At 49.6% G+C, this 27,421-nt stretch overlaps 1 protein-coding gene across 3 annotated transcripts in view; it reads left to right on the top strand.

The window, feature by feature from the left end:
- Nucleotides 1-27,024, top strand: part of LOC138388333 (death-associated protein kinase 1) — a 176,877-nt gene extending 149,853 nt beyond the window's left edge. The window contains exons 19-26 of one of the 3 annotated variants that reach the window (XM_069476292.1): nt 5,925-6,147; nt 12,098-12,286; nt 16,890-17,087; nt 18,180-18,318; nt 19,634-19,754; nt 21,728-21,916; nt 24,700-25,928; nt 26,394-27,024. In XM_069476292.1, the coding sequence (XP_069332393.1) occupies nt 5,925-6,147; nt 12,098-12,286; nt 16,890-17,087; nt 18,180-18,318; nt 19,634-19,754; nt 21,728-21,916; nt 24,700-25,928; nt 26,394-26,427 (2,322 nt within the window). In that variant the 3' untranslated portion in view covers nt 26,428-27,024. Of the gene's footprint in view, nt 1-5,924; nt 6,148-12,097; nt 12,287-16,889; nt 17,088-18,179; nt 18,319-19,633; nt 19,755-21,727; nt 21,917-24,699; nt 26,153-26,393 lie in introns of those variants that run through there. The other 2 variants (XM_069476294.1, XM_069476295.1) reach the window with 2 other exon arrangements.
- Nucleotides 27,025-27,421: the final 397 nt, after the last annotated feature.

Here is a 27,421-nt window from a genome sequence, read left to right on the forward strand (position 1 = left end):
TGTCATAGTTTCAGGGAGATTAGGCAGTTGCCTTATTTTTATTTTGTTCAATTGTCCTTCTATTCAGATTTTCCATAAGCTGATACTAAAAGTAGTTTGCTTTTCCCAATGCTTCTCGGCCTTTTGGCTAAGATCGTGTGTAAACATAGTTTCTTTTCCTAAACCTAAGACTAGACAGTGAAGAAAGTGCCCAGAAATACTTTGGAAAACAGGAATAATTTGGGAGTTTGACCACAGTGAAAAATGCACAAGTAAACTGCATTTGCATAATTGAGTTGCTGCTTCTGTCCATGTGGGGTCAAGTTGCATCCTGCCACCTGTGGGAAGCCACATCCCTCTCCGTGCTCTTATCTGGCCCTCGGGACTGTGGATGGTCTTCCCCGTCTGCCTGCTGATGTTTAGTTGCCTTTTCTGAGGAGGAAGTGAAAGCTAAATTGCCAGGGGGAAATGGGTGCTGGAAGAAAGGAAACTAGAAACCAAGAGATTCACCAGGCTTCAAAGAGCAATGCAGTTATCAAATAATACTCGTTCACACATTAAAAAGGTATTCACAGTCTCTAGTGAATGCCAAGAGCTGTTCCAGGCACTGGAGAGTCGACAGTGATGAACAGAATTGGCCAGACCCAGCCGGGAAACAAATAAGAAAAATACCAGATAGTTTATGTCGGTTCAGGGAGTGGCAAGTAACGGCCTGCAAGCCTCAGCTGGCAGCACCTGTTTTTGTAGATAAAGTTTTATTGGCACACAGCCACGCCCTTATTCACTCTTGTCTATGGCTGGGGTGCACACATGGCAGACTTGAGTAGTTGCCACAGAGATAATCTGACCCTTCGCAGAAAGGTTGCTGCCCCTGCAGGGGATTAAAATAAGATGAAGTGAGATAAAGTGACTGGAGCAGGGCGGGGGGCTACTTTCAACTGGCTCACCAGGGAGGCTGCTCTGATGTGACATGTAAACCTCCTCTGAAGGGTAGGAGGAAAGAACCCGCCCAAGGAAGGGCTGGGGAGAAGGCAGAGGGAACAGCCAGTGCAAAGGGCCTGAGGCAGAGAAGAGTTGGGTGTGCTCAAGCAAAAAACAACAAAAGACAGGGTGATTGGGCTGAGGCCAGAGCTTGAGCCTGGGGGTCTAGGCAGAGAAGGACGCCAGATGTGACCCCAGAGGAGACACAGCTTTATAGACTTGGGTGAGGAGATTGGTGTTGGGCCAAGTGTGTGAAGCTGGTGGGTGCGAGACTGACTTAGTTTTCTGGAATTCCTCCGGATGCTCAGACCGAGTGTGAGAGTCAGGAGGAGAAGCAGAGAGACCTGATAGGGGGTGACCTGGTCAGCCAGGTGAGAGATGATGGTGCTTGGACTGGGATTGTCCGGGCTGTGCTACTTTCTGAGCTTGAGCAAGAATCCAAACTGAGCCTCCCATTCCTGTGTAAATATTTAAAGTACGTGATGAAAGCTACAACCAGGTGAATGTGTGTCCTACAGATTCACCTCTGTGCCCACCTGGAAGGGCCCGGTGCAGAATCCTGCACTTCGTGCAGTTCAGGGCTGCTGCCTCCTCCTCTTCCCAACCTGGTGTCACCCTGCTCTGCAGGAGGTCTCGTCCACACCCCCGGATGCCCCAGGTCTCCTGTGTGTGTTCAAGCCACACGGAAGGACCTAGGGACGCACACACTGGAGAACATCTCAAGACATGAGCCAAATTTAGGTCGCACAGAAGTCCCACGTCTCCTCTCCCAGGGGCGGTGGCTGCAGAGTCTCCTCCTGGCCCAGCCAGTGAGGGCCTGGCCAGCCCAGGCCGTGCCCAGCTCGGGCTTCAGGGTGCTCCTGTAGCTTTTGTTACCTAGACACTGTGGAAGGACTTTTGTGCTCCGCCTCCAAATAAATGAGTACTTACACCACCTTCTAGAACTAGCCCAGAGCCCTCCCTCTGGGTGGCCAGAGCTGACCTTCCAGGGGACATGTCTCGGTCCTGGAACCTCATCCCTGCTCCGCCACCTGGTGGCCAGAAGTGAAAACGCGCCCTCTGCAACAAGGAGACCCTCCAGAAACTTCATCCGGGCTTGGCTGCATCAAGCTGGGCTGCGCTGAGATTCTCAAGGGTCCTAGTGAGCAGGATGAGGGGTCATCCAGCAGGAGGAGGTGAGATTTTCTCAGAAAGGCGAGGGCCCGAGGATGTTTTGCTTTTCCTTGCTTTCAAGATGATGGTGAATTCTGTACGTCTGCATGAGAGAGCAGTTTCCTGGCTTCTCTTCCCAAAAGACACTGTGAAGGGTGAGTGGGTCAGTCTCAGCCAAGGCGGGGGCGAAAGGGTGCGCCGGGGAGATGCGAGTCCCTCCGCGGCAACATTTCGCTCCAGAGGGGGCCCTAACCGGGATGTGTCTCGCCAGTTGCTGCCCTGTGAAGGGCCCCCTTGTGTGGTCCTCAGTGCTTGTCACTCCCGCGCTCAGCTGTGGGGCCTGCCTTCAGTTTGCACGTCCCTGTTCCTCCCTATCTCCCCTGCTTCTGAGGAAGCCCCACCTCCCTCTCAGTGGCCAGCAGGAGTAGGAAGAAGACCGGATGTTGAGTTCCGGTTTTGCTCTGTGGCCTTGGGTGACTGCCCTGGCCTCTCTGAGCTGTGATTTCCTCATCTGAAAGTGAAGAGGATGATACTAACTAGAAAGATTTCTTGGAGGTTCCAGTAAGGACTGTGAGTGAAAGCACGGCATGAGCTGGAAGATGCCACGCACGGGGAGTCACCGCTGCGGACAGGAAGTGCATCTGTCTCAACTCCTCCCAGCTGCCTCTGCCTCTGCCCTCTTCCTCCTTGCTTGGGCTGGGCCAGTAAGCAGGCAAACAGGTTGCCAGCAGCGTCCAGCCAGCACTGTCTTGCATGGAATTCCAAGGAGTGAGCCGGACTCTCGGTACAGGCAAGACACAGACATAACTTGCCCTCCGCAGTAGCAAGCCAGCCTGTGGGCTAGAAGCCGCACAGCAGTGTCTGTAGGTTACCATGGTCAAGTCCCCTCAGAGTGGAAGGCCTTCGGGACTCTACAGCATGGACGAACTTGCCTTCATTCCTGCAGACGGGATGGACGTGTTTGCCAAAGCTCAAAGTGTCAAGATCCACAGGACACAAAACTGGCAGAAAAGAGCCTCAAGCCAATGCATGGCTCAGTTTCTTTACCCAGGCAAGGGCACCTTGGATCCAGTGATTGAGTTTAAACCTGGAGCGAGTTCTCTGCCTTTCCCTGTCTCAGGTGAAGCAGACACTGACCAGTACGAAGGATTCATGCGTGTCAGTGAGCTGTGGGTCAACACACAGGTGGGGAAGGCCGGTGTCTGCTCCAGGGGGTGTTCACAGTGGGAGGTGGTTGCTGCTCGGGTAGGGGGGACTGCAGCTCAGGTCCTCACGTGTGGGGAGGCTTGGGCAGGGCTGCCAGATTCACCAGGAAGACCACGGGCTGCTGCCAAAGGCTAGAGTAGGTTGGGGAGGTAGGATTGCTTCTGGGGTCAGTGGCAGCCAAGCAACATGGGCGCATCTGCAGCACTAGGTGGCTTCGGGGAGAATTCAGCACCTGGTGGGTGCCATCCCCAACGTGTGAGTCTCCCAGAATAGAACCTTTGCTGTGTTTGTGCCAATGCAGATAATAAATCAGGGACATTGCTGACAAGATGCCCAGCCCTTCCCTTCCTCTATGGAGCTTTGCCTCTGGACCTGTTGGGATTTGAGGTCAGAAGAAGAAACCAAGAGAGGACAACTTCATGTTCTACAGTCACGGTCCAGAGTGGCGGCTTCCAACTCTACGTGACCCAGCATTTCATACCCTGCCTTTTCCTGCCCCACTCCCTCTCCTGGAATGCAAATCAGAGATAGGAAAGCGCCTGCACAGATAACCTTAAAAGCTCAGTAGAATACCCTAACTGTCGTGTAACACAGACCTGGAAGGAACATACGATATGCATGATAAAGTACAGGTGTGTCAGTGTGCTGGGACACAGGGCAGGAGGAGACCGGGGAGGGTAGTGGGTCCCTGCTCCCCGCCCCCCAGAGTCACTGATGCAGTCCCTGCAGATGCCCACAGACCCTGCAGGGCTTAGATGGCAGCTCCGAGGCCACAGCAGCATGTGAGCTCCGAGGACACAGCAGCATATGATGAGATTTTCAGAAATGAAAAATCAGGAAAGATTTTTTTAAAAAACAAAGTGTATTCAACAGCAAATTTATAAAATAGTTGTAATCTTGGAAAACTCAGTGTATTTAAACCATGCCCCTGGCTCAGAACCCTCTTGGTTGTGTGCAAAATATAGTTAAGTTCTCAGCTCTGAAGACTGTAAATAGGTTTTTCTCCTAAATAATGCTCAGCAGATGCTCAGAAGTCAGGGGATCCCAGGAAAATTCTCTGAGAGGGACATTTCTGTGCACCTTGTCTGGACACCTGACATCCAGCCCCGGCAGCACACACAACATTGAGGAATTAGAAATGCCACCGCAGAGTTCCACAGTGCGCAATATGGGTCAGTGTTTCCCTGCTGAGAAAGTCTGGTCCTAGTTTAGGAATCGAAAATGGGAGTAGAAAATTAGAGTCTTTGGACGAGTTTCATGAGTTTGCAACAGCACAGCTACAACAGCAGAGTAGCAGTGGCTCAGCCGGGGAACATCAGCAGCCCATGAGCACCTGCCAGGATTTAGAACTGGAAGGAAAGTTCTGGCCAGGTGTGAGACACACTGAGACGCCCTTGCATGGGTCCCCTCTGAGTTAAATTGTTTATACAACACCTGTTTATTGAGCATCCTCCACCTGCCAGGCGCTGGGGACACCATCGCTACCCTCGAGTAGCTCCTGGTCTAGAGGGCAGAGCACCACATGATTGCACGGTCACGTGGGTCACCACAGAGAGCCGTGCATGGCTCGAGTGGCCTGAGGAGGAAGCTTCCAGGAGGACGTGACGGGGAGGATAGGTTTTGTGGAGTGCATGGGAGTTGGCAGGGTAAAGCAGAGGGCATGCTCTGGCTGCAGGTGACAGTCCAAATGGGTCCTTGTTAGGGAACAGAGCAGAGTGCTAGGAAGCGGGGCTGGCATGGGGGGGCAACACCAGGGTGGCACGGGCGCTGCACCACCACGTGGACCTTGCGTAGGTTCTCTGTGCTGCACTGAGCACCTTGCTGACACCGTCCCTTTGAAAGCTCTTGTGTGCTATTGGATGGAAGTTGTCCACACTCGTGTATCTCCCCAAGGCTACAGATCTGGGCTGAGTCTCCATCTCCCCATCCTCAGCACTGTGCTTAGCCCAGGAGAGGCCTCCGTAAGTGTTGCTGGATGCATGGTGAGTGAGTGAGTGAATCGTGAAGCATCCCATGTTGGGGGCCTCCTGCTTCTCCCTGTAGGACTGAGAAACAAGAAAGTGACAAGGATATCGTGCCCCGCACTCCTCCCCCATCCTCTTGTACTGTCACAACCCTAAAGGAACCAGTCCCCTGCCCACAGCGAGGAACAGGCCCAGCTGCTCAAATAGGGCTGATCCAATTTCGTGTTTAAATTGGAGACCTCACAGTTGCTCCACCCAATTTGTGCGTCAGAACGCAATGGAAACAGGCAAGTGCACACAAAAAGCAGACCAGGAGTTGCCAGGAGCTGAGCAGAGGGGGATGGCAGGTGACTCCTACCGGGTGCAGAGCTTCCTGTCAGGGTGACACAAATGCTCTGGAACTAGGCAGCAGTGGTGGTGGAACAGCACTGCAAATGTACTAAAAACCTCTGAAAGTGGTGACTTTTGTGTTACGTGAATTTTATCTGAAATTGTAAAAGATTCAGTAGAAATAGAACAAAACATCTGCATAAAAATTGGAGAATGGAGATTAGGACCCTCGAGAATAGCCATGTGAGTCTTTGTGTGTGTGTGTGTGTGTGCGCGTGTGTGACAAACTGGCTCTTTCTCTTCCGTGCTCAGGACGCTCACCGAGGACTGTTCATCCAGCAGCTGCGGCCCACGCAGAACCTGCAGCCGAGGATCAAGCTCAAGCTGTTCGGCCACTCGGGGGCCGGGAAAACCACCCTGGTGGAGTCTCTCAAGTGTGGGCTGCTGAGGAGCTTTTTCAGGAGGCGCCGGCCCAGGCTGTCCTCCGCCAGCTCCAGCAGGTTCCCGCCCTCGCCCCTGGCTTCCAAGCCCACAGGTAGGAGGCCCCGCAGGCCCTGTCTCTCCCTGGGTGGGGGCTTCTGCACTCCCCTGTCGAGGAGAGGTGGTTGTGTTTCAGTTGCTTGACCCCGTGGCCTTGGTGGCTTTCAAGCGTGGTCCAGGCTGGCTGGTGGCCGTATGTGGGCCCCTCTTGTCCAGATGGCAGACTGCCCCAGTAATAGCAAAACGAGGGCCTCCCCGGAAATCACAGCCACAGAAACCAAAGTCCATCATGGTAACCGTGCACACTGCAGAACTGTGTCGTGCTCTACTCAGGGGCTCTGTTCCTTATTAAAAGGATTTGTTCGTAAAATTTGGATTCAGTGAAAAGGCTGCACTCAAGGATCCAGAAGGCCACGTGTGGCCCCAAGGCCACAGGTTCCCCACCCCTGGCTCAGTCTAACACAGGTCCAAGCACAGCACAGATCTGTGAGGGCCCCAGGAGGGGTTCTCACCCCTCATGCTTCTTCCTGGAGTGCTACGGGGACACTCAGGGTTTTGAGGACCTGGAGCAGCAAAATCAGATCCCCAGGGAGCCCCATTTCTGCTCAGGTCAAAGTCGGAGAGTGGTTTCCAAAGGCTGCTCAGTGCCTTTCACAGTTGGTCTGTCTCTCGGTCCGTGGAACCCCCTTGGGAAGCTTCGCCGACTTCCCGGCCTCCCACAGACAGGACTGAGGATTCACGGCCGGGGCTGGCCGTGCTCACTCCCAGGACGGCAGTGCCTTCCCTCCCAGGGGACACGCTCCTGCAGGGAGCAAGAGAAAACGGCGCCACCTTGCGCGTCACTGCTCCCGAATCCCCTTTAGCAGGAGGAATTAATTTTTTTGAAGATAAGAATAGAGGCCTTCAAAGAGTTTCCCATACAATGTCAATTTTGTGCTTTGTGCCTCGGACTCATTTTCTGTACGTGATATTACAAAGCTGTCAGACGTGTCCCTAGGTGGAAAACAGATGTGTTAAGGTCTGTGTTTTGGTGAACTTCCTCTCTCAGTGAGGGAGGAGGTCGGGGGAGCATTTGTAGCCAGGGGACAGTTGAGATTTACACACCCCTTTCAACTTCTTTTCTCTGAACACAGCAATGATAACTAAAAAGAACTTATATTCGTATGATTAGAGTATGGCTGATACGTACGCTAATAATTACTGAGCACTGTGGGCTAGGACTGGGCAGAATATGGTGTGTGTCACTCATTCAGTCTACGTGACAGCCTTCCAGGGTGTTTCTACCACCGTTTTGCTGCAGTCTGGAGGGGTCAGTGGGCCACCGCGAGTCACACAGACGGTGACGCACAGTGTCTGGTGCCTGAGCCAGTGCTTACTGATGACACTCTGGGCAAGGACATTTCCATGTACCGGTTTCTGTTTTCCACTGTAATTTTGGTTCCACTTAAGGGTGTAACATAGGTCCCACCTTCTCTGAAGGAGTTTGTTTTCCAGATTTGATGATGAGGGGCCTCCTCTGCAGAAGCTGCAGGCCATTGTCAGTCTCACTCTGCTCCTCCCGCAGTTCCTGCTGTCACCCCTAGAGGGAGGCAGCTCTCTGCTGCGGTGGGTTAAGAGCAAGGTCACTGCACTGTGAACCAGTGTGGGGAGGTGCCTGTAAATGAGAGAGAGAGAGGGGCGTCAATGGCTGGGGCTTGTGTAAGGCCTAAGGAGGTGTGAAGATCGTGCCCCTGACATGCAAGGTCCCCAGGAAGGAGAGATTTCACGATTTCACCTCAGCCCCAGAAGTCACCTCTCCATTCGTCTTCCTTCCGGTCAATTTTGCATGTCTAGTCTTTGACGTAGGTTCTTGATAAAGTGGGGCTCAGGATGGCCGCTGTGTCAGCACGCCCCACCAGGTGGACAGCGTCCTTCAGCCAGAGCTTAGAGAGCAGTGGGACCTGGGGGCTGCGACAGGAGACCCCCTGGAGGGGGACCCGCGCTGGGTCCAGGGAGCCACCAGCTGCCCTGGGCACGAGCCCTTGGGGGTCTGGTGAGGAGGCCGCTTCCCTGTCCCTCGGCCACCCTTACAGAGCAGCCTCCCCCGCCCAGCAGACATTTCTAAGTCAAGCCAACCGGTCAGAGGGAGCCCGACGCCTCCTGAAGGACGGTTAGGAGTATGGACGCTGCTCTTGCTTCAGTCCCCTGCCGTTTAGTTCTTTAGAGCACATCTGGTGTCCTGGCGTCTCTGGGGCTGCTGGCTTTGCTTACCACGAGGACCTGAAGGAAGACAACGCTCCACTTGCACCCCTTTCTCCTGGGACAGATGTCTTCATGCCCTCAGGAAGCACAACTCTGAGAACGTCCACGTGGGGAACTGCAAGTCCTAAGAAAGTAGCAAATACCAGAAAGACTTGAGAGAAGGCAAAGGGGACCCCTCAAGGTGGTCCAGCTCTCAAGGTCGCTGCTCCTTGTGGACACAAAAGCCAGAGGCGTGTGTGTGGAAACCTCCGTAGAAGCAAGACCCCGTGGGAAGGACCCTGTGGGATTGGCATGGCTCGTGCTGCCCTGGGGTTCAGGTGCCACCACGCATCCGCTCGTGACTCTCAGGACTCTTGAGATCATGTCCTGAGCCCATTTCAGAGGAAAGTAGCTGGAGGCTCAGGGACACGAGGTGTGTCTGCCCAGGTGAGGTGCAGGGGCCCCACCCGACAAGCTGCAGTCACCTGTTGAGGATGAAGAGGGGAGGAGAAAGGCTGAATTAGCTGCCGGCATTTAAAAATCCAGAGATGTCACCCCAAAACTTGGATATTTGGAGTCTTGTGGAAAATGGGAAGTTTTGGCCACCCTGGATTCACCTGCCTGCCTGGTTGGTCGCAGGAGGGCAGCTGCCCCTCCCCTCAACGCCAAGCGTCCCTTAGCTCAGGAGAGAGAGCTCCGAAGCACAACTCTGCCCCAGAGAGCGGAGCAGGAATGCTTTGGAGGGTGTGACCCCTGGGTAAGGTCACCCCTAGTCAATGTCAGAGGCGGGATTTGGTCCCAGACATGTTGGAAGGGCCTGGCAAAGACAGAAGAGGTGGGTGGCCCCACTGAGGCCCGCGTTGCTTGACGCCCAGATGGCCCCTCTAAGGGTGGGCAGAGTTTTATCCAAACAGTCCCTGGAAGTGACAAGATTCATCTGCAGTTAATTCCAGCACGTGCCTCAGGCTGTGAAGAGGCAGGAGGCTGTGCTGCAGGCGCCATAGCACCTTCTCCTCCTGCCCACGCGGGGCAGGCCCCGCCTGGTGGGTGCACCTGCAGGCTGGTGTCGGAGGGAGTCGCTGTCAGGCACGGCTCCGCAGCGGGACCTGGAGGTGGTTTGGGCAGAGAAGACACCACAGCCCTGACTGGGCAGGTCACTAGTCACTTGCTTGGCCAGCACCAAGCAGCACCCTGCAGAAGCAGAGCACGACATAAATGTCAGGCACTGTGAGGGTGGCCTGGGGAGAATGGACTCTGGTCACAAAAGGTGCGTCCTAGGGGGTGGACGGGGCAGCATTGCTTTGTTGGACACCCTAGGAAAGGCCGCCCCCGAGCGTGTGCCTCCCGGGAAGGGACCTGGTTCTGGAAGCAGCTGTATCGTCCCTCACAGCACCCTGGTCCTGCCCGGCGGGCCATGCTCCGCTCTCTCCCAGGCCAGCGCTCTGGACACCTGTCACCTCTCCTAGATTTGGCAGCCCCTTTTCCTTTGACGGGGAGATGCCCACGTGGGGACAAGATATCGTCAGACAGGAAGTCTGCATGCTTTCAGGATTTGGGCCCTTTGCCATCGGATTCTCTTGAGAACACTGGAGGCAAAGGCTGAGCTCGAGCCAGGAGACGGAATGTGACGTGTGTCCTCCTGGTGGGCAGAATGCAGCCGCCCTGTTTCCAGCGGCTCACGGAGACACAGCACCCTCTGGGGAGCGCAGTCAGCCCGGATTCCCTCGGACAATCAGAGCAGCGGCAAAGGAGGGTGGTGGCAGGGAGGCTGCTCGATTCTGGCCTGGCACATCTCAGAGCCCCTGGCCTGGCACCCGGGCTGGCAGTGACCTCTCGCGACCCTCACACCACCGTTACCTGGCTGCCACCCACGTCACTCGGCCTTGTGGACTCTGGGGGTTGTGACTGTGGAGTGGCGGCCCCACAGGAGGGACAATATGGAAGGTGACGGGAGGACAGACGTGCAGGAAGAGCACTCGCACAGGCCGTCCTGGTTCCCGCGGAGGAGCCTGCGGGAGGAGCCCCTCCCGGCCAGGGCCCGCCACTCTGCACCACCGGGGCAGTAGTTAGCAAAAAAACCCACTTCCTCCTGTGATTTCAGTGTTTTCCCCATGAAATTATTCTTTTAATAATGCCCATTACTCACCCTGTCCTAACCTCTTATCCTCCCAGTGAAAACTGTCACCAAGGAGGAGGGATGACCGCAAATCACCAAATAGCGTCTGCCCCACTCAGCTAGCACCTGGCCGCCTGGCACTGAAACAAGGTTTGCCCTGACAGGTGGTCATCCAGGCACAGGTTCCAGGTCACGGCTAAATAGACAAACCCATTTTTCGGAAACCCCTTCGCTTTTGTCAGACTTGGGCCATGATCTGCAGAGAAATACACTGAAATGTTGGCCATGTTGACATTGAGGGTTAAGTCATTTTGTTTTCTTCTTACCTTCCTGTTTTCTGCTTTTTTAATCAGAAATGTGTGTGTGTGTGTGTTTTAAGAATAACTCTTTCATCTTATTGTCCCTCCTCCTTTCTTTTTACCCAGCCTGCCCTTGGGGTCTGCTTGTCCCCTCCTTTGGATAGTCCTGTTACCCATGTCTTCAGTCTTAAATATTTGGTTTTACATAAGGGATTGCCTTTGTGTGGGGATCGCCGATTTTAAAGGTCAGATTGCCCAGGAGAAATGGTCACTTCCTCAGTGCCTTGCAGTGTCTGTGGAATGAATTGTGAACCAGCGGGCCTTCGTGGTACAATTCCGCACCTCGAACCTATTCCCAATGCATTCGCTCACAAGCACAGGCCGAGCACCCACCTCAGGCCAGGCCCTGAGGCGGACAGACGGCTTCTGCCTGCCCCACGCTGGTGGCGGAGAAGAGAGCGGAGGCTGTGGGCCGGTGAGGACCCGGGATGCTGAGGAAGCCCTGGGCGCCGTGCTGGCAAGCAGGGGCTCTGCTCCCTCACGCAGGGACCCAGACTTTGCTGTTCAGCTCATCTCACTCGCGTTCCAACGTCACTTACATAGTATTTCCTTTAAACTGGCTCACTTTTTCTTACTAAAATACGTTGATTTGAGAATGAAACAGTTAACATCCTCACCATAAATGGAAAACCAGCACCGCTGCCATAGTAAAAATAAATGCAATGAACAGCAAACAGCGGGACTAAAACCTAACTACGTGCTGATGCCCACCCCCTCGTTATTAAAGGGGAAGATTAGCAGGTATTGAGGAGATGCTAAAATCTCAAGGCCACAAACGGAGACTTGCTGCTCTAGTATCTGAAAGGCCTCTGGGAACTTTGAAAAGGAAAACTTTTGGGCCTTGTGTTTCAGCATTACTTAATGCCATGGCCTCCTACTGTCAAAATCATTTTGCATTCAACATAAAATAATCTCGTGTATTAGAGAGAGAGAGCGGGAGCCAGAGCCACAGAGAGACACAGCTAGTATCAGAGAAGCAGCAGGAAGTGAGAAGGGAAGAAATTCCCGATCTTCCTCTCCTCCCCGCTCTCCAGTGCCTCCCCTTGGCTGACCCCAGCCAGAAAGCCAATGGCAAGCAAGCCTGGAGACGCAGCCCCCGGGGCCAGGCTCTCAGGGCACAGAGCAGGGCAGGAAAGGGTTGTGGGGAGGTGGAGGGAACAGAAGAGGCCGACAGCCTCCCTGGGAGTCACTGCTGCCCAGCACACTTGCAGCCTGAAGCCACAGTGGGGTGGGTTCAGAGCAGGGCGGGGAGGGAGAGCAGGACTCACTGTCCTGGGCAAGGGCTCACTTGCATCCTTTCTGCCCTGCAGTCTCTGTGAGCATCAACAACCTGTACCCGGGCTGCGAGAACGTGAGCGTGAGGAGCCGCAGCATGATGTTCGAGCCGGGCCTCACCAAAGGGATGCTGGAGGTGTTCGTGGCCCCGTCCCACCACCCGCACTGCTCGGCTGATGACCAGTCCACCAAGGCCATCGACATCCAGAACGCCTATTTGAACGGTACGCCCTGCCTGCCCCCAGGGAAGGACCTCGGCTTTCCCTGTGACAGAGCTGTAAGTCATTCCCCCGAGGGAGCTTGTCCCAGGCAGCATCTGTCACATCTGGAAGAAAATGCAAGGCAAATGGACATAGGGAGTGAGGCAGAACTGCAGCTTGGCTGCCTACCTCCCCTAAAAAGGAAAGCTGAACACTGGGGTGTCCCCAGCACCTAGCAAAGCACCTGGCACACAATGGGTACTTGATAAATCACTGTTAAGGAAATTAATAATGTTTTTACATATTTATGGGGTACCCATGATATTTTATTACATGCATAGAATGTGGAATGGTCACATCAGGGTGTTTGGGGCATCCTTCACTTTGAGTATTTGTTATTTGTAATTTCTATGTGCTGGATAGATTTCAAGTCCTCCCTTCTAGCTACTTCAAAATATACAATACATTGTTTTTTACTACAGTCACCCTACTCTGCTGTTGAACATTAGAACTTACTCCTTCTATATGTTTGTGCCCATTAACCAACCTCTCTTCACACACACACACCCAACACACACCCTTCCCAGCTTCTAGTATCTATCATTCTACTCTCTGCCTTCATAAGATCAATTTTTTTATCTCCTACATACGAGTGTGAACGTGCTGTGTTTGTTTTTTCTGTGCCCGGCTTATTTCACTTAACACACGACCTCCAGTTCCATCCATGTTGCTGCAAATGACAGGATTTCCTTCTTTTTTATGGCCAAGTAATATTTCAATTGTGATTGAATCAATATTTCAACGTGATATACAATACCACGTTTTCTTTATCCATTCATCCATTGATGGGCATTCGGGTTAATTCCATATCTTCACTATTATAAATAGTGCTGCAATAAACATGGGCACGTAGGTGTTGCTTGGATATACTGATTTCCTTTCCTTTGGGTAAATATCCAGCAGTGGGATTGCTAGATTATAAGATACTTCTATTTTTAGTTTTTTGAGAACTCCATACTGTTTTCCATAGTGGCTATAGCAATTCACACTCCCACCAACAGTGTATCAGACTTCCCTTTTCTCTGCATCCTCACCAGCATCTGTTAATTTTTGTGTTTTATAGCAGCCATTCTAACTGGGGTAAGATGATATTTTACGGTGGTTTCAATTTGCATTCCCTTCGTCATTAGTGATGTTAAGCATTTTGTTATGTATCTGTTGGCCTTTTGTATGTGCTGTTTGCCCACTTTTTAATGGGATTTTTTGTTTTCTCACTGTTGAGTTGTTTGAGTTCCTTATATATTTTGGATATTAATCCTTTGTCAGATGAATGGTTTGGTAATATTTTTTCCCATTCAAAAGGTTGCCTTTTCATTCTGTTGATTGTTTCCTTTGCTGTGCAGAAGTTTTTTAGTTTAATATAGTCCTGTTAGTCTATTTTTATTTTTGTTACCTGTGCTTTTGAGGTTTTAGCCATAACATCTTTGCAAGACTAGTGTCCTCAAGTGTTTCTCCTTTGTTTTCTTCTAGTAGTTTTATAATTTCAAGTCTTACATGTAAGTCTTTAATCCATCTTGAGTTGATTTTTTATATTAATATTATGAGAGGTAGTGGTTCAGTTTCATTCTTCTGCATATAGATAGCCAATTTTTCCAGCACCATTTATTCAAGAGGGTATTCTTTACCCAAGTTTTGTTCGGGCACCTTTGTTGAAAATTAGTTGGCTATAAATACATGTATTTATTTCTGGGCTCTCTATTTTGTTCCATGGCTCTATATGTCTTTATATGATAGTACCAATACCATACTGTTTTCGTGGCTATAGCTTTGCAGTATATGTTGAAATCAGATAGTGTGATGCCTCCAGCTTTGTTCTTTTCACTCAGGATTGCTTTGGATATTCTTTTTTGGCTCCATATGAATTGCACAGTTGTGTTTTCTATTTCTGTGAAAAATGACTTTGGTATTTTGTTGGGTTTTTTTTTTTTTTTTCTTTTCTTTTCTTTCAGAGACAGGGTCTCATTCTGTCACCCAGGCTGGAGGGCAGTGGCATGATCATAGCTCAGTGCAGCCTCAAACTCCTGCACTCATGCGATCCTCCTGCTTCAGCCCCCTGAGTAGCTGGGACTATAGGAGCATGCCACCAAGCCCAGCTAATTTTTTAATTTTTTGTAGAGATGGGATCTCACTGTATTGCCCAGGCTGGTCTCAAACTCCTGGCCTCAAGTGATCTTCCCACCTTCACTGCCCCAAATGCTGGCATTATAGGCGGGAGCTACCATGCCCTGTGACATTGGTATTTTGATAGGGATTGCATCAAATCTGTAGATTACCTTGAGTAGTATGGTCATTTTCACAATATTAATTCTGATACCTGACCATGGGATGTCTTTCCATTTGTCTGTGTCCTCTTCAATTTCTTTCATCAGTCTTTTATAGTTTTCTTCATAGAGGTCTTTCACCTTCTTGGTTAAATTTATCACTAGGTATTTTATTTTTTTATTGTAAGTGGGATTGTCTTCTTGATTTCTTTCTCAGCTGGTTCAGTATTGGTGTATAGAAATACTACTGGTTTTTATATGTTGCTTTTTTTATCCTACAAATTTACTTACTTACTATGAATTTATTTATCGGATCTAAGAATTTTTTGGTGGAGTCTTTAGGTTTTTCTAGATATAAGGTCACATCATCTGCAAATAGGGGCAGTTTGACTTCCTCTTTTCCAATTTGGATGCCTTTTATTTCTTTCTCTTGCCTGATTGCTCTGGCTGGGACTTCCAGCACTAGGTTGAATAGGGGTGGTGAAAGTGGGCATCCTTGTCTTGTTCCAGTTCTTGGAGGAAAGGCTTTCAGCTTTCCTATATCTATCTCTTTAATAAATTTCTCATTAATATCTGGAATTGTCCTTCTGATCTTTTTGTATTGTTTTTCTGTATTCTCTTGTATCTCATTAAGCTTGTTTAATATTATTATTTTGAATTCTTTTTCTGGGATTTTACAATTTCTTTTTCATTGGAATCTATTGCTGGAAAGTTATTGTGTTCCTTTGGAGGCATGATATTTCTTTGCTTTTTCATATTTCTTGTGTCCTTACATTGATATCTGTGCATCTGGTATAACAGTCACTTCTTCCAACTTTTTGAATTTGTTTTCATAGGGGAGGACTTTTCCCTGAAGTTGTAATCTAGTGTTTTGGGCCCTTTGGGTTTGATTCTGGGTGTGTGCAGGTAGTGTAGTCCTTCTGTGGTTTCTTTGGCCATAAATAGCACCAGTGGTGTCTGTGATTTCCTCTGTGGCTTAGGGTATGGTTGTTAGTGGAGGCTATGGTTAAGTTTTAATGGGGACAGGGATACCAGGTGGGCCAGTCCTCGGCCCCCAGTGGTGGCAGTGGTGAACTGAGCATGGCTATCATTGGTCCCCAAGACAGCGTATGCTGGCACAGGTGTGAGCCCATTCTTGGGCTCAGGTGCTGGGAGTGGCAGTGGTAAGCTAGGCAGGTAGGTGAGTTCTTGGACCCCTGGACAGTGGGCATGGCATCAGCAATGGCAGTAGCAGCGGGGGGACAACTCTCTGGCTTCCAAGTAGTGTTGCAATGGCTGCAATGGGCTAGGCAGGCCAGTACCCAGGCCCACAGGTGACACATGTGGGTACATGTTAGTTGTGGTGGTAGCAGTAGGTTGGGTGGGCCTGACCACAGTCTTCCAGGGGGAGTGCTCAGGCACCAATGGCGGTGGATTGGTTGGGCAATCCACAGACTCCTGGACAGCGTAATTGGGCACTGAGGCAGAGATAGAGCCAGGCCAGCCAAACCTGTCCTCAGGTGCCCTGGTGGTGTGTGCAGGTGCTGGCTGTGGTAGGGAGGGGCAGGATGATCCCCAAGCCCCAGCAGAATGCTTGGGTAGGGGTGATAGCAGCTGTGCTGCAGCCCTGCTACTGAGAGAGTGGGGTTGCTTTCTGTGACAGCAGCTATATACAAGCTGCTGGGGATGGCTGCAGCTGCACTGGCTTTGGGTGAGGAGTTCCATGTCAAGGTGTGTGAAAATGAGTGCATAGTAGGGTCGCTGCCAACAGCTCGAATTCCAGCCCTGACGGCAACAGCTAGACAGAGAGATGGTTGCAGGCGGGGTATATCATCAGTGGGGCTGGGGGCTGCGGAAATGCAAGGGCTGTTGGGCCCAGGGCAGGATGGAGTCTGTGCTGGACTCTGAAATGGCACCATGCTGTAGCTGCTTAGGACTCAGGGGACATGCCATCAAAACCGGCTTCATAACAACCCACTCTCATGGGAACCAATCCATTCCTATAAAAACTAATGCAGTTTCATGAGAGCAAGAACTCACTCACCTCCAAAAGAACAGCACCAAGCCTTTCGTGAGGGACTCGCCCTCCTAAACACTTCCTGCCAGGCGCCACCTCCCAACACTGCCGCCCTGGGGGTCAGATTTCAATGTGAGTTTTACTGGGGACAAACCGTCTACGATCTTGGCAAGATGTTAGTTACATAGACAGATGAATGCCATGGACATCACAAGCCCTCCTTGGAACTCCTGGAATACTAAGAAAAATTATGATTGAAATTTGGCGGTGGTGTTTCGGTATGGGAATCTCCACTTTTCTTTTTCTGTAGGAGTTGGCGACTTCAGCGTGTGGGAGTTCTCTGGAAATCCTGTGTACTTCTGCTGTTATGACTATTTTGCTGCAAATGATCCCACGTCGATCCATGTCATTGTTTTTAGTCTAGAAGAGCCCTATGAGATCCAGCTGAACCAAGTGATTTTCTGGCTCAGTTTCCTGAAGTCCCTCGTCCCAGTCGAAGAACCCATAGGTGAGCTAAGCACCCGTGGGCGAGCGAGCGTCCTTCCTGCGGCCGGCCGGGAATCGCCGCCTCCCTCCAGGCTCCTGCTCTGCTCCTGCCCCTGGTGCAGGCCTGGCACCCCGGCCACGTGCACATCCCACACCTTGTGGCTCCTCCTGCTGGGAAACTTCCAGTCTGGAAAGCTTCCTGGGGCTCAGCCGTTCATGGTGGTCTGTAGAAAGATTTTGTATCATAATTGTGTATTCCTGCCTCAACGGCCCGATTCTGAGCAAGTCATTTAGAGCCATTTCTCAGATTCTGTCTACACTTTTGAGCCGTGGTCATTTTGTTGGGTGCAGAATGAATCTCTGCCTGGAAGGCTGCTGCACCTGTACCTAAAGGGAACAGAATTAGTCAGCAGAAGGAGCTCTCCTTCCTTCGGCAGTTATGAGACAGGACCGAGTTGCCTGAATGTGTTATCTTTGCTTTATTCCTAAAGGAGAGGACAACATGGAATAAACTTCTTTTGTTCTTCACATACAAGAGAAGCAGCCTTCCCTGGTGAAATGCAGTACTTAGCAGTCAATTTTTTTCCCAGAAAAGCCTTTAATAATAAAATAAATTGGGCTTAATTCCCCTCAAGATACTGCCATTTTTACCTCTTTCTTTCTCTTTTATTTTTCATGGTTTTTTGTTTTAAACACTCCCATAAGTGAGAGGCTCTCTGTATGACTTGCAGACCGTTTCTCTCTGAGCCATCCCTGTGGCGTTGCTGCATTCACGGGGCTTGCTTTGGTCTTGTAAAGAGTGTCCCTCACTGTGCGGATGGGGGCTATTTGGAGGAAGACCCGAGAAGCTGCCTTTTGGTCTGGGGTCAGTTCTGGCCCACTCTGAGCAATCTTCCTGGAGGCCCAGGAAATTGGCTCACCTTCCTGTTGGCCGGGCCTAGGGACTTCTAGAGCCCACACTTCACGGCGGGCGTGGGGCCCTCATGTCTGTGGCAGGTCGTCCATCCACCTGCAGAGACCGCCTGGGCATGAGGTCAGCATGCCCCCTGCCCTGGGCGGGAGAGTCAGCCAGGTAGGAGGACCCCCCTCGTAACACAGCTCTCTCTGCCCCCAGCCTTTGGTGGCAAGCTGAAGAACCCACTCCGAGTTGTCCTGGTGGCCACCCACGCTGACATCATGAACGTTCCTCGACCAGCTGGAGGCGAGTTTGGATATGACAAAGATACATCGTTGCTGAAAGAGATCAGGAACAGGTGAGGGGCGGCCACTGGGTCTGCAGCCCAGGTGGTAGCCTCCTACCCAAGGAACCGAATCAGGGCTGTGAAAAATACAACAGAAGTCACATGAACCACAGAAAGGAATTAAAGACTATTTTTCCTTGGTTGACTTTTTTGTTGTATGGGTTGAGTATCTCTTATCCAAAATGATTGAGACCAGAAGTGTTTTAGATTTCATATGTTTTTGGCTTTTTGGTATAGTTGCATATACATAATGGTTGAACATCGGCAAGAGGAAAATTCTAAATCTGAAATGCTCCACTGAGCATTTTCTTTGAGCATCATGTTGGTGCTCAAAAAGTTTTCAGATATTAGAACATAACAGATTTCACTTCCCAATTGGAGATGAACAACCTCTATTTTTTGTTGTTATCAAAGCAGTAAATCCACATAATGACAAATACAAGCAAAGAATGCATGATGAAAAACATCCTCTACCTCCTTCCTCACCTCCCAGTACCACTGCCCAGAGATAATTTGTAGTTGCTTTAGTTTTCAGTCCTTTCGATGATTATCACGATAACACTAATCAGTGTTTCTCAAAATATAAGTTGTAATCCACTAATGGGTCATAAGATACATTTAGGGGACCATGACCAACTCTTTTTTATTTATATTCATTTTTTATGTGACTTTATTTGCAGGTATCTTTTTTAAATGAGATGGGATGGAATGGAATAGAATGGGATATATCAGAGTATATTTTATGTCATTTATGAAGCTTTTTATCACTTATCTATATGAGTGTGTATGGGGTCATGATATAAAATATATATTTTTACTTAGACTCTATCAAAAAGTTTGAACATGCTGCTCTGTATAATATGTCAGCAACTTAGATATTGAATTCTTAACTTGAGACACTTATCTGTTGCCATGCAGATGTGAAAATGGGGCTTCTATTAATATGTTTAGATTGATGGTATAACTGTTGCGTTCATACCTCTACTCTTCAACAGTATCTCTTCTCACCTGTAAGGTGAGAGCATTAGGCCTCGCCTTTCCGTGTCAGGAGAACTGATACCTCTCCAGGCTGTGTTCCTGCAGCTTTGTTAAACCTGAAGCTCCTGTGTGGATGACTCGGGGCTCGTGCCAGTATCCCCACGCCTCTACATGCAGTGCGATAGATAAGGCAGAGTCCACCGAACAGCAGGGATGGAGGGGCCTTTGCAAGGTTACCAGAACTTTCCTTGCCTCCTCCCAACCTCTCGGGCCAGTAGGAGCCTGCCTCTCCATAGAAAGACCTGTTGAGATTGATCCACTGCTAAGGAAGCTCCTTCTTTTCCCATAGGTTTGGGAATGATCTTCACATTTCGAATAAGCTGTTTGTTCTGGATGCTGGGGCTTCTGGGTCTAAGGACATAAAGGTACTTCGAAGTCACCTGCAAGAAATACGGAGCCAGATTGTTTCGGTAAGTATACCCTGGAGAGGACCTGGACCCAGACTTTGCCGACACCACCCAGTGAGCCAGGGAGTTGGGCCTTCTGTGCTGCCCTCTTGGTTCGATTTCGGCACCAGGGACAGCTTCATAGTAGGACCCAGCACGAGGTGGCTGCATGGACATGGTTTTATCCTATCGCTGTCGGACAAGGAAGGAAGAATAGAGAAACAAGGAGATGACTGGAGATAAAGGGTTGTTATAGGGACAGATGGACCACTTCAGATTGTATGAAATCCTTACAGTTTTAATGGTTTGTTTAAAAATGATTTCCTTAATAAATTACAAAAGAAATTCAAAAGTGACTTACTGTAGCATATTTAGAAAATTCAGAAAAGTGGAAAAAGAGTCACTAACAAACTAGTGGAAGACATAAAATAATAGATAAACAAATGGAACGAGACTGCATTCTTGGATTGCAGGATATGACCCAATATTTAATTTTTCCCATGTTATATAAACTTAGTACAATTCCAGCTAGCATCTGAATGGGATTGAGAGGATTAGTTTTTATGGAAAATTTCCATGGAAAAGTTAATAAGACGAAGCCTCTATTATAAATACAGTCAAATAAGAGGAACAGCTTAGAGAATATAGAAGTAAATCACAGTATCTGTAGAAATGTAATGGAAAACAAAGATATTTTAATTTAGTGGGGAAAAAGTTTATTTAATAAGTGATCGTAGCACAACTGGTGATTTGCATGGAAGAAAATAAGGTTGGACTCCTACACTCTATGGCGTCTAAAAATAAATTCATTAAAACTTTAAAATGTAAAAAAATAAAACAATAAATATCTTGAATGGAAATTTAGGGAATGTATTTTTAAAATAACTAGGTACTGGGGAAACCTTTTAAAACAAGGTAGAAAACCCCAGAAATTTTCAAAGAAATTTGAAAAGCAGTTTTCAACTGTATCTATTTGACAACATAAAGTTTTTCTAATTTTTTTCTGGCAAATAAATTCGATAGACAAAGTTGAAGGGTGAAATAGATTGGGAAAAACATTCTCAACGTATTTGACAGATAAAGGGTTACTACCTATAATATTTGAAAAACTCATGAAAATTGGTAGGAAAAGGGCAAATGGGCTAAATGGAAAAAATGCTAAAATGGAAAACTGCTCACATGCTCTCTGGAATGTTCTACCACTGAAGCCTGGGTGTAAACTCTGGCCAGGCGTGCATCTGCCTCTCCTGTCCAGCAGGTCCTGCCTCCTGTCACAGCGCCCCCTTTCTAGAACACTGCACTTCCAACACCAGGCTTCATTCCCAACGTGCTTTGGGGATTCTCAGGAAACTGCCCTCTCATGAAAACCTGGCCCTGGGACACACCAGATGCCCTTGCTTCCCTGTGGAGGCCCCATGATGGCAGAGTCGGCAGACGGGGGGTGGTCTAGGAGGCCTGGGAGGACTCTGGTCACACAAACTCATGGACAGCGATCTGAGTCTATGGAGGCCCCAGCGTGTCCCCACCGGGTCTGGATTAAGGCTGCATTCCCTAGGCAGCAGGGAGTGTGTGAGGTTTGAACTGGGCAATGGCATGACCCGCTGCTTTGCAAGTGAGGGAGTGAGAGAGAGACACAGGAAGTGAGGAAAGGAGGGAAGGAGGAAGAAGCGAGTAACACATAAGTAGGTGGTGAATATTAGTTGACGGAGTGATTGAGTCCACAATTCCAAAAACACTCTTGGAAGACTCACCATCCATGTAACATGACCAGCAGAACTGAAAAGCCTCCATAAAACTTTAGGTTTGATAAATAGATTCGATTCAAAACAACTCTACAAAAAATAACTGCCCTGGTCCTCAACCATAAAAGCGCTCACTCATTCACCCAACCAATCAGGTGCAACATGCCTGAATGACAGGCATCACCTTACCTGGGTCCTCCTCCTCAGCATCCACAGCGGCAGGTGAGGTGACCTGTCCTGCCCCGCCTGTTCTAGGTCTGCCCTCCCATGACTCACCTGTGTGAGAAAATCATCTCCACGCTGCCTTCCTGGAGGAAGCTCAATGGGCCCAACCAGCTGATGTCACTGCAGCAGTTTGTGTACGACGTGCAGGACCAGCTGAACCCGCTGGCCAGCGAGGAGGACCTCAGGCGCATCGCTCAGCAGCTGCACAGCACAGGCGAGGTGAGGGCTCTGCGACTCACATCTGTCCCAAATGCCAGCTCCTGGAGGTGGCATGAGCCTGGGGAGGCAGAGGGAAAATGACCCAACTACCCATAATATCTCCAGACGTGTGACTGTTACATCCAGCTTCAAGTGACCCTCTGAACGGCAGTTCTCTGCTTTCCTACCTCACTTTAGGAGCTGTCGTTTTGTCTTGTCATGTTTCTTGTTTTCCAGATTCCCTCAGTTAGGGGGCGCAGTGCCTGCTGCCCTGGGTGACTGGGTATCCCCTCACGCCCCTGGGCACCTGGAGCTTCCCTGCCATTCCTGGCAGCCTCCAGGATGGCGGCTTTCCATGGAGCATGAACTGACCAGCTCCACACTTGGGTTCACAATCGAAAAAGGCAGTGAGGGGTTCTCATAGAGACAGTGTCTGGGGACGCCGAGACAGAGAGATAGTGCACAGACACACAATCATAATTCGAGGTACACATGAAAAAAAACACAGCAAGCTCTGCCTGCCAGAAATGACCCGAAAATGGGAGTCTCTGCTTTGGTTCTGTTACATTCAGCTCTGGGGCGCGGGTTGGAAAGCCTGTTCTGATCGCATCCTATGCCAGTGCCCAGAACGGGGGCGTGGCCCTTGAGTTCCTGCATGAGGTGACATCAGGAGACAGCATCAGCTGCTCTGGGCCAAGAAGAGTGGATGTGAATATTAAACTAGAAGCAGCTCTGAGATAATTAAAAGCCAGAGCTCGCCTCTCCAGTCTCGGGTGCCAGGTCTGACTCTATGAGCCACGTATTCTTAAAATTAAACTTGAATCCAGAAGCCAGTGACCCTGAAAACTAGAGCCTCAGGCAGTGATTTTGTCAACCTTTAAACTCCCGGTTAACAGCTGGCTAATCTGACTGCTCCAGGAATACTGGAAAGTGATGTGTCCAAGGAAGAAGACAGGCAAAGCGTCAAAGCTTAGATTATAAGATACTGGTGGATATTAAGAATGTTATAATAATGAACTCCTTTGGCACAGCATTCCGTTGCATTTTTGGTTTTGACCAGCACCTTTCTAGATCATAGCATATAATCCACTTATTTGACATCCTCCCTCTCTGCCCTTGAGACTTTCCTAAGTAAGTGAAGACTTAAAGAAGGACGACAATAAAGGGGAGCCTACCCCACGGGGCCCCCGCCCTGACTGGCCCCAGCCCTCCTCCAGTCCTGCCTTCTGGCACCTGCTCTGCAGATCTCACTCCCATTTCCCCAGCAGCCCTTCTGATGTGTCCCTTCTGGTCCAGGGCACAGCACTTAGTGAGCTGTGTCGCCTCTTTACTCTGCTCCACTAGGGGACAGCTTTTCAATCTCTGTCTTTTGTGACCCTGAGGAGACAGCAGTGTTTAGGACGCAGTTGCAAATCGTGTTCCACCAAATGCCACATCCAGAACTTAATAGATACTGGCTCCACCGTTCAGGAGTTTCCAACCTAGGCCCAGTTTTGAACGGAATCATGGAAGGAGGATGTCTTGAAGGGTTAAGCCCGACTGTCGGTGGAAGAGTCCTGTTGCCGAGAGGCAGAGTCTGAGCCTCCATGTGAGGAAGGAGTCGCCTTGGGTGGCCACTGTTCATAGCACTAGCTCAGAGCAGGAGGGGAGACAGGAAGTGCAACTGTTCCATAAAGGGAAAGTTACTTCCGTGTTTTGTCACATTTATTCTTTCCAACTTTTGATTTTTTAAAGAAAGAAATAGCCACAAACCTGTAGTCCCTTCTGATCACGATCCCCCATCTCATTCCTATCCCCATCTCTGGAGCCAACAGTTACCAGCCAACAGTTACCAGCCAACAGCTACCATGACAGCATATCTTTCCAGACCTTTTTAATGATGGGTGTTTAAAATTTACATGTTTCAGCTGGGCATGGTGACTCATGCCTGTAATCCCAGCAGTCCGGGACGCCAAGGCACGAGGATCGCTTGAGGTCAGGAATTCATGACCAGGCTGAGCAAGAGTGAGACTACATCTTTTATCTAAAATTAAATTTTAAAATTTAAAAAAATAAAATAAAATTTGCATAATATAAAATGTTCTGAATCTTTTTTGAAAAATCTTTTGAAAAATGTCAAGCCTTCAGCAAAGTTGCAAGAGTAGTACCATCAACTTTCCTCTGTTCTACATTTAAATTGACCAACTGTTTACATTTTGCTCCATTTGCTTGATTCCTCTGTCTTCTGTTTATGTACTTATTTATTTTATAGACATCATAACATTTCTCCCCTAAATAATTTAGCCTGCATCTCCTAAAGACCATATTTTCCCTTATAACAGAATATAATTGATCAAAACAACATGATATAGTACTATGATTTAATATATAGTCCCCTGAGGGTGACTTTGAGCAAAAATTTTGAGAAAATGAATATATAGTTCTCATGCAAGAGTTTGCCAGTTGTCCCAAAAATTTCTTTCATAACTATTTTTATTTCTGTATGTATTTATTTTGGGATTCAGAATCCAGTCTGAAATCACTCATTGCCTTTGGTTGCCATTTCTCTTCTTTTTTCTTTCATTTCATTGGCCTTTTTGAAGACTCGGGGGTAGTTGTTTTCCAGAATTTCTCTTCTGACATTGTCAGGATGTTTTTCCGCTCAGTGTTTGGTCTTTGAGATGCATCCGTGTGAAGGACCCTGGGTCGTTCCTTAGAACATCTGCTCAGACGCCATGGCTGGGACCAGGCTCGTTCCTACTCTGGCTGGTGCACCTGGCCGGGGCTCTTTCCCTAAGGTGACCTTGTGCTGTCCCCTCTGGCAGATCAACATCATGCAGAGCGAAACGGTGCAGGACGTGCTGCTCCTGGACCCCCGCTGGCTCTGCACCAGCGTCCTGGGGAAGCTGCTGTCCGTGGAGACCCCGCGGGCCCTGCACCATTACCGGGGCCGCTACACCGTGGAGGACATCCAGCGCCTGGTGCCCGACAGCGACGTGGAGGAGCTGCTGCAGATCCTCGACGCCATGGACATCTGCGCCCGCGACCTGAGCAGCGGGACCATGGTGGACGTCCCCGCCCTGATCAAGACGGACAGCCTGCACCGCTCCTGGGCCGACGAGGAGGACGAGGTGATGGTCTACGGCGGCGTGCGCGTGGTCCCGGTGGAGCACCTCACGCCCTTCCCGTGCGGCATCTTTCACAAGGTGCAGGTGAACCTGTGCCGCTGGGTGCACCAGCAGAGCACGGAGGGCGACGCGGACATCCGCCTGTGGGTGAACGGCTGCAAGATCGCCCACCGCGGGGCCGAGCTGCTGGTGCTGCTGGTCAACCACGGCCAGGGCGTCGAGGTGCAGGTGCGCGGTCTGGAGACGGACAAGATCAAGTGCTGCCTCCTGCTGGACTCGGTGTGCAGCACCATCGAGAACGTCATGGCCACCACGCTGCCCGGGCTCTTGACCGTGAAGCACTACCTGAGCCCCCAGCAGCTGCGGGAGCACCACGAGCCCGTCATGATCTACCAGCCGCGGGACTTCTTCCGGGCGCAGACGCTGAAGGAAACCTCCCTGACTAACACCATGGGCGGGTACAAGGAGAGCTTCAGCAGCATCATGTGCTTCGGGTGCCACGACGTCTACCAGCAGGCCAGCCTCGGCATGGACATCCACGCGTCCGACCTGAACCTCCTGACGCGGAGGAAACTCAGCCGCCTGCTGGACCCGCCCGACCCCATGGGGAAGGACTGGTGCCTTCTCGCCATGAACTTGGGCCTCCCCGACCTCGTGGCCAAGTACAACACCAATAATGGGGCTCCCAAGGACTTCCTCCCCAGCCCGGTCCACGCCCTGCTGCGGGAGTGGACCTCCTACCCCGAGAGCACGGTGGGCATCCTCATGTCCAAACTGAGGGAGCTGGGTCGCCGGGATGCAGCCGACTTCCTGCTGAAGGCGTCCTCCGTGTTCAAAATCAACCTCGATGGCAATGGCCAGGAGGCCTATGCCTCAAGCTGCAACAGTGGCACCTCTTATAATTCCATTAGCTCGGTCGTGTCCCGGTGAGGGCAGCTTCTGGCTTGGGCAGGGTCTCTTTGGACTGCAGGGCAAGGGGGGTGCAGCCCATCCTTCCCATTGGAGATGCCCAGGGCATTCCTTCCTACCCACATCCCGAGGGACCCCCGCCCCCCTCCACCTGTTCCTCTGCCCCTGCTACCACCCTGCCTCTCCGCACTCCCTTGTCTCTGGAAGGTCTTCCCAGTTTCAGAGCAGAGCAGACCCTTTACTTTGGCCATTTCAAAAGCTAGTGTAGCTCCTCTCAGTGTTTTGGACTCCATCTCTCGTCCTCTGATACCTTGCTTTTAATGGAATTTTACTGGAATTCCTAATTTTCAATGAAATTTTTTTAACTACTATATTGATTGTCCTTTAAAAACAGAAAAGCGCATATTTATCCAAAGTGTGTATTTCTTATACTCTTTTCTTTGTTATACCATCTCCTCAGCTTATCTCTTTTATATTTGTAGGAGAAACTCCCATGTATGGAATCCCACTGTATAATTTATAAACAGACAATATGTGAGTGCCTTTTGCAGAAGAGGGTGTGTTTGAAACCATCAGAGTCAGCCAGGAGCTGTCACCAAGGAAATGCTACCTCTCTGTCCCTTGCTGTATGCTGATCACCGCCAGAGGTGCTTCACCCTGAATTTTGTTGTTTTTTCTTCCCAGCAATGTCTGTGTTTTGTTTGGCAAGGAAAGGAGAGAAAGGAATCTTCCTCCAGGGTGATTTCATTGGCAGTGTTGTTGCTATACGAAGACATTTTCATTTTGCTTTTGTTGGAACGTCAAATGTGAATGTCCTCACGAAACCTACAAGCTGTCAGGCTTCATCATTCCCGCTCATCTCAGGTAGAAGGTTGACACAGTTGTAGGGTTGCGGAGACCTGTGTAAGAATTCAGAAGAGCCCTGACTCATCATTTGTGGCAGTCCGTTGTAATTCGTGCATAGCAGATGGTTTCCACATTTAGATCTTGGTTTGATAACTTCCTGTAATTTGAAGTCTAAAAGCAGAAAATAAAGGAGGCAAGTTTTCTTCAGTGATTTTAAATTGTGATAGAGTTTTAAACTGATGAGGGAACATGTCCTCATTCTTCTGTCCTGAGAAGCATGTAATGTTAATGTTGTATGTATATATATATATGCACTATGTATATACATATATATTAATACTGGTATTTTTACTTAATCTATAAGATGTCGTAAAAAAGTTAAAGTTTTTTTCTTTTTCTTTTTTTAAATAAATAAACTGTTGCTCGTTGCATTACTTTTGTTAGACTTTAATTCAAAAGGATTTCTTTCTTTGTTGTGTTATCACGGCCATCATCCCACATGTCACCGGAGAAACCCCTCTGAAATCCAAAAAGTCCTTAAGCCTAAGCCCTCAGGGTTTCAAAAAAAAACCATTTTTTTTAGGTGCTTAATTATTACCAAAACTAGGAATGGTACGGGAAAGTTAAAAGAGCCCAGATGATTTTCACATTTCTTCTTATTTTA

Source organism: Eulemur rufifrons, chromosome 7, assembly GCF_041146395.1.
Source record: "Eulemur rufifrons isolate Redbay chromosome 7, OSU_ERuf_1, whole genome shotgun sequence".
In the NCBI taxonomy this organism is placed as follows: domain Eukaryota; kingdom Metazoa; phylum Chordata; class Mammalia; order Primates; family Lemuridae; genus Eulemur; species Eulemur rufifrons.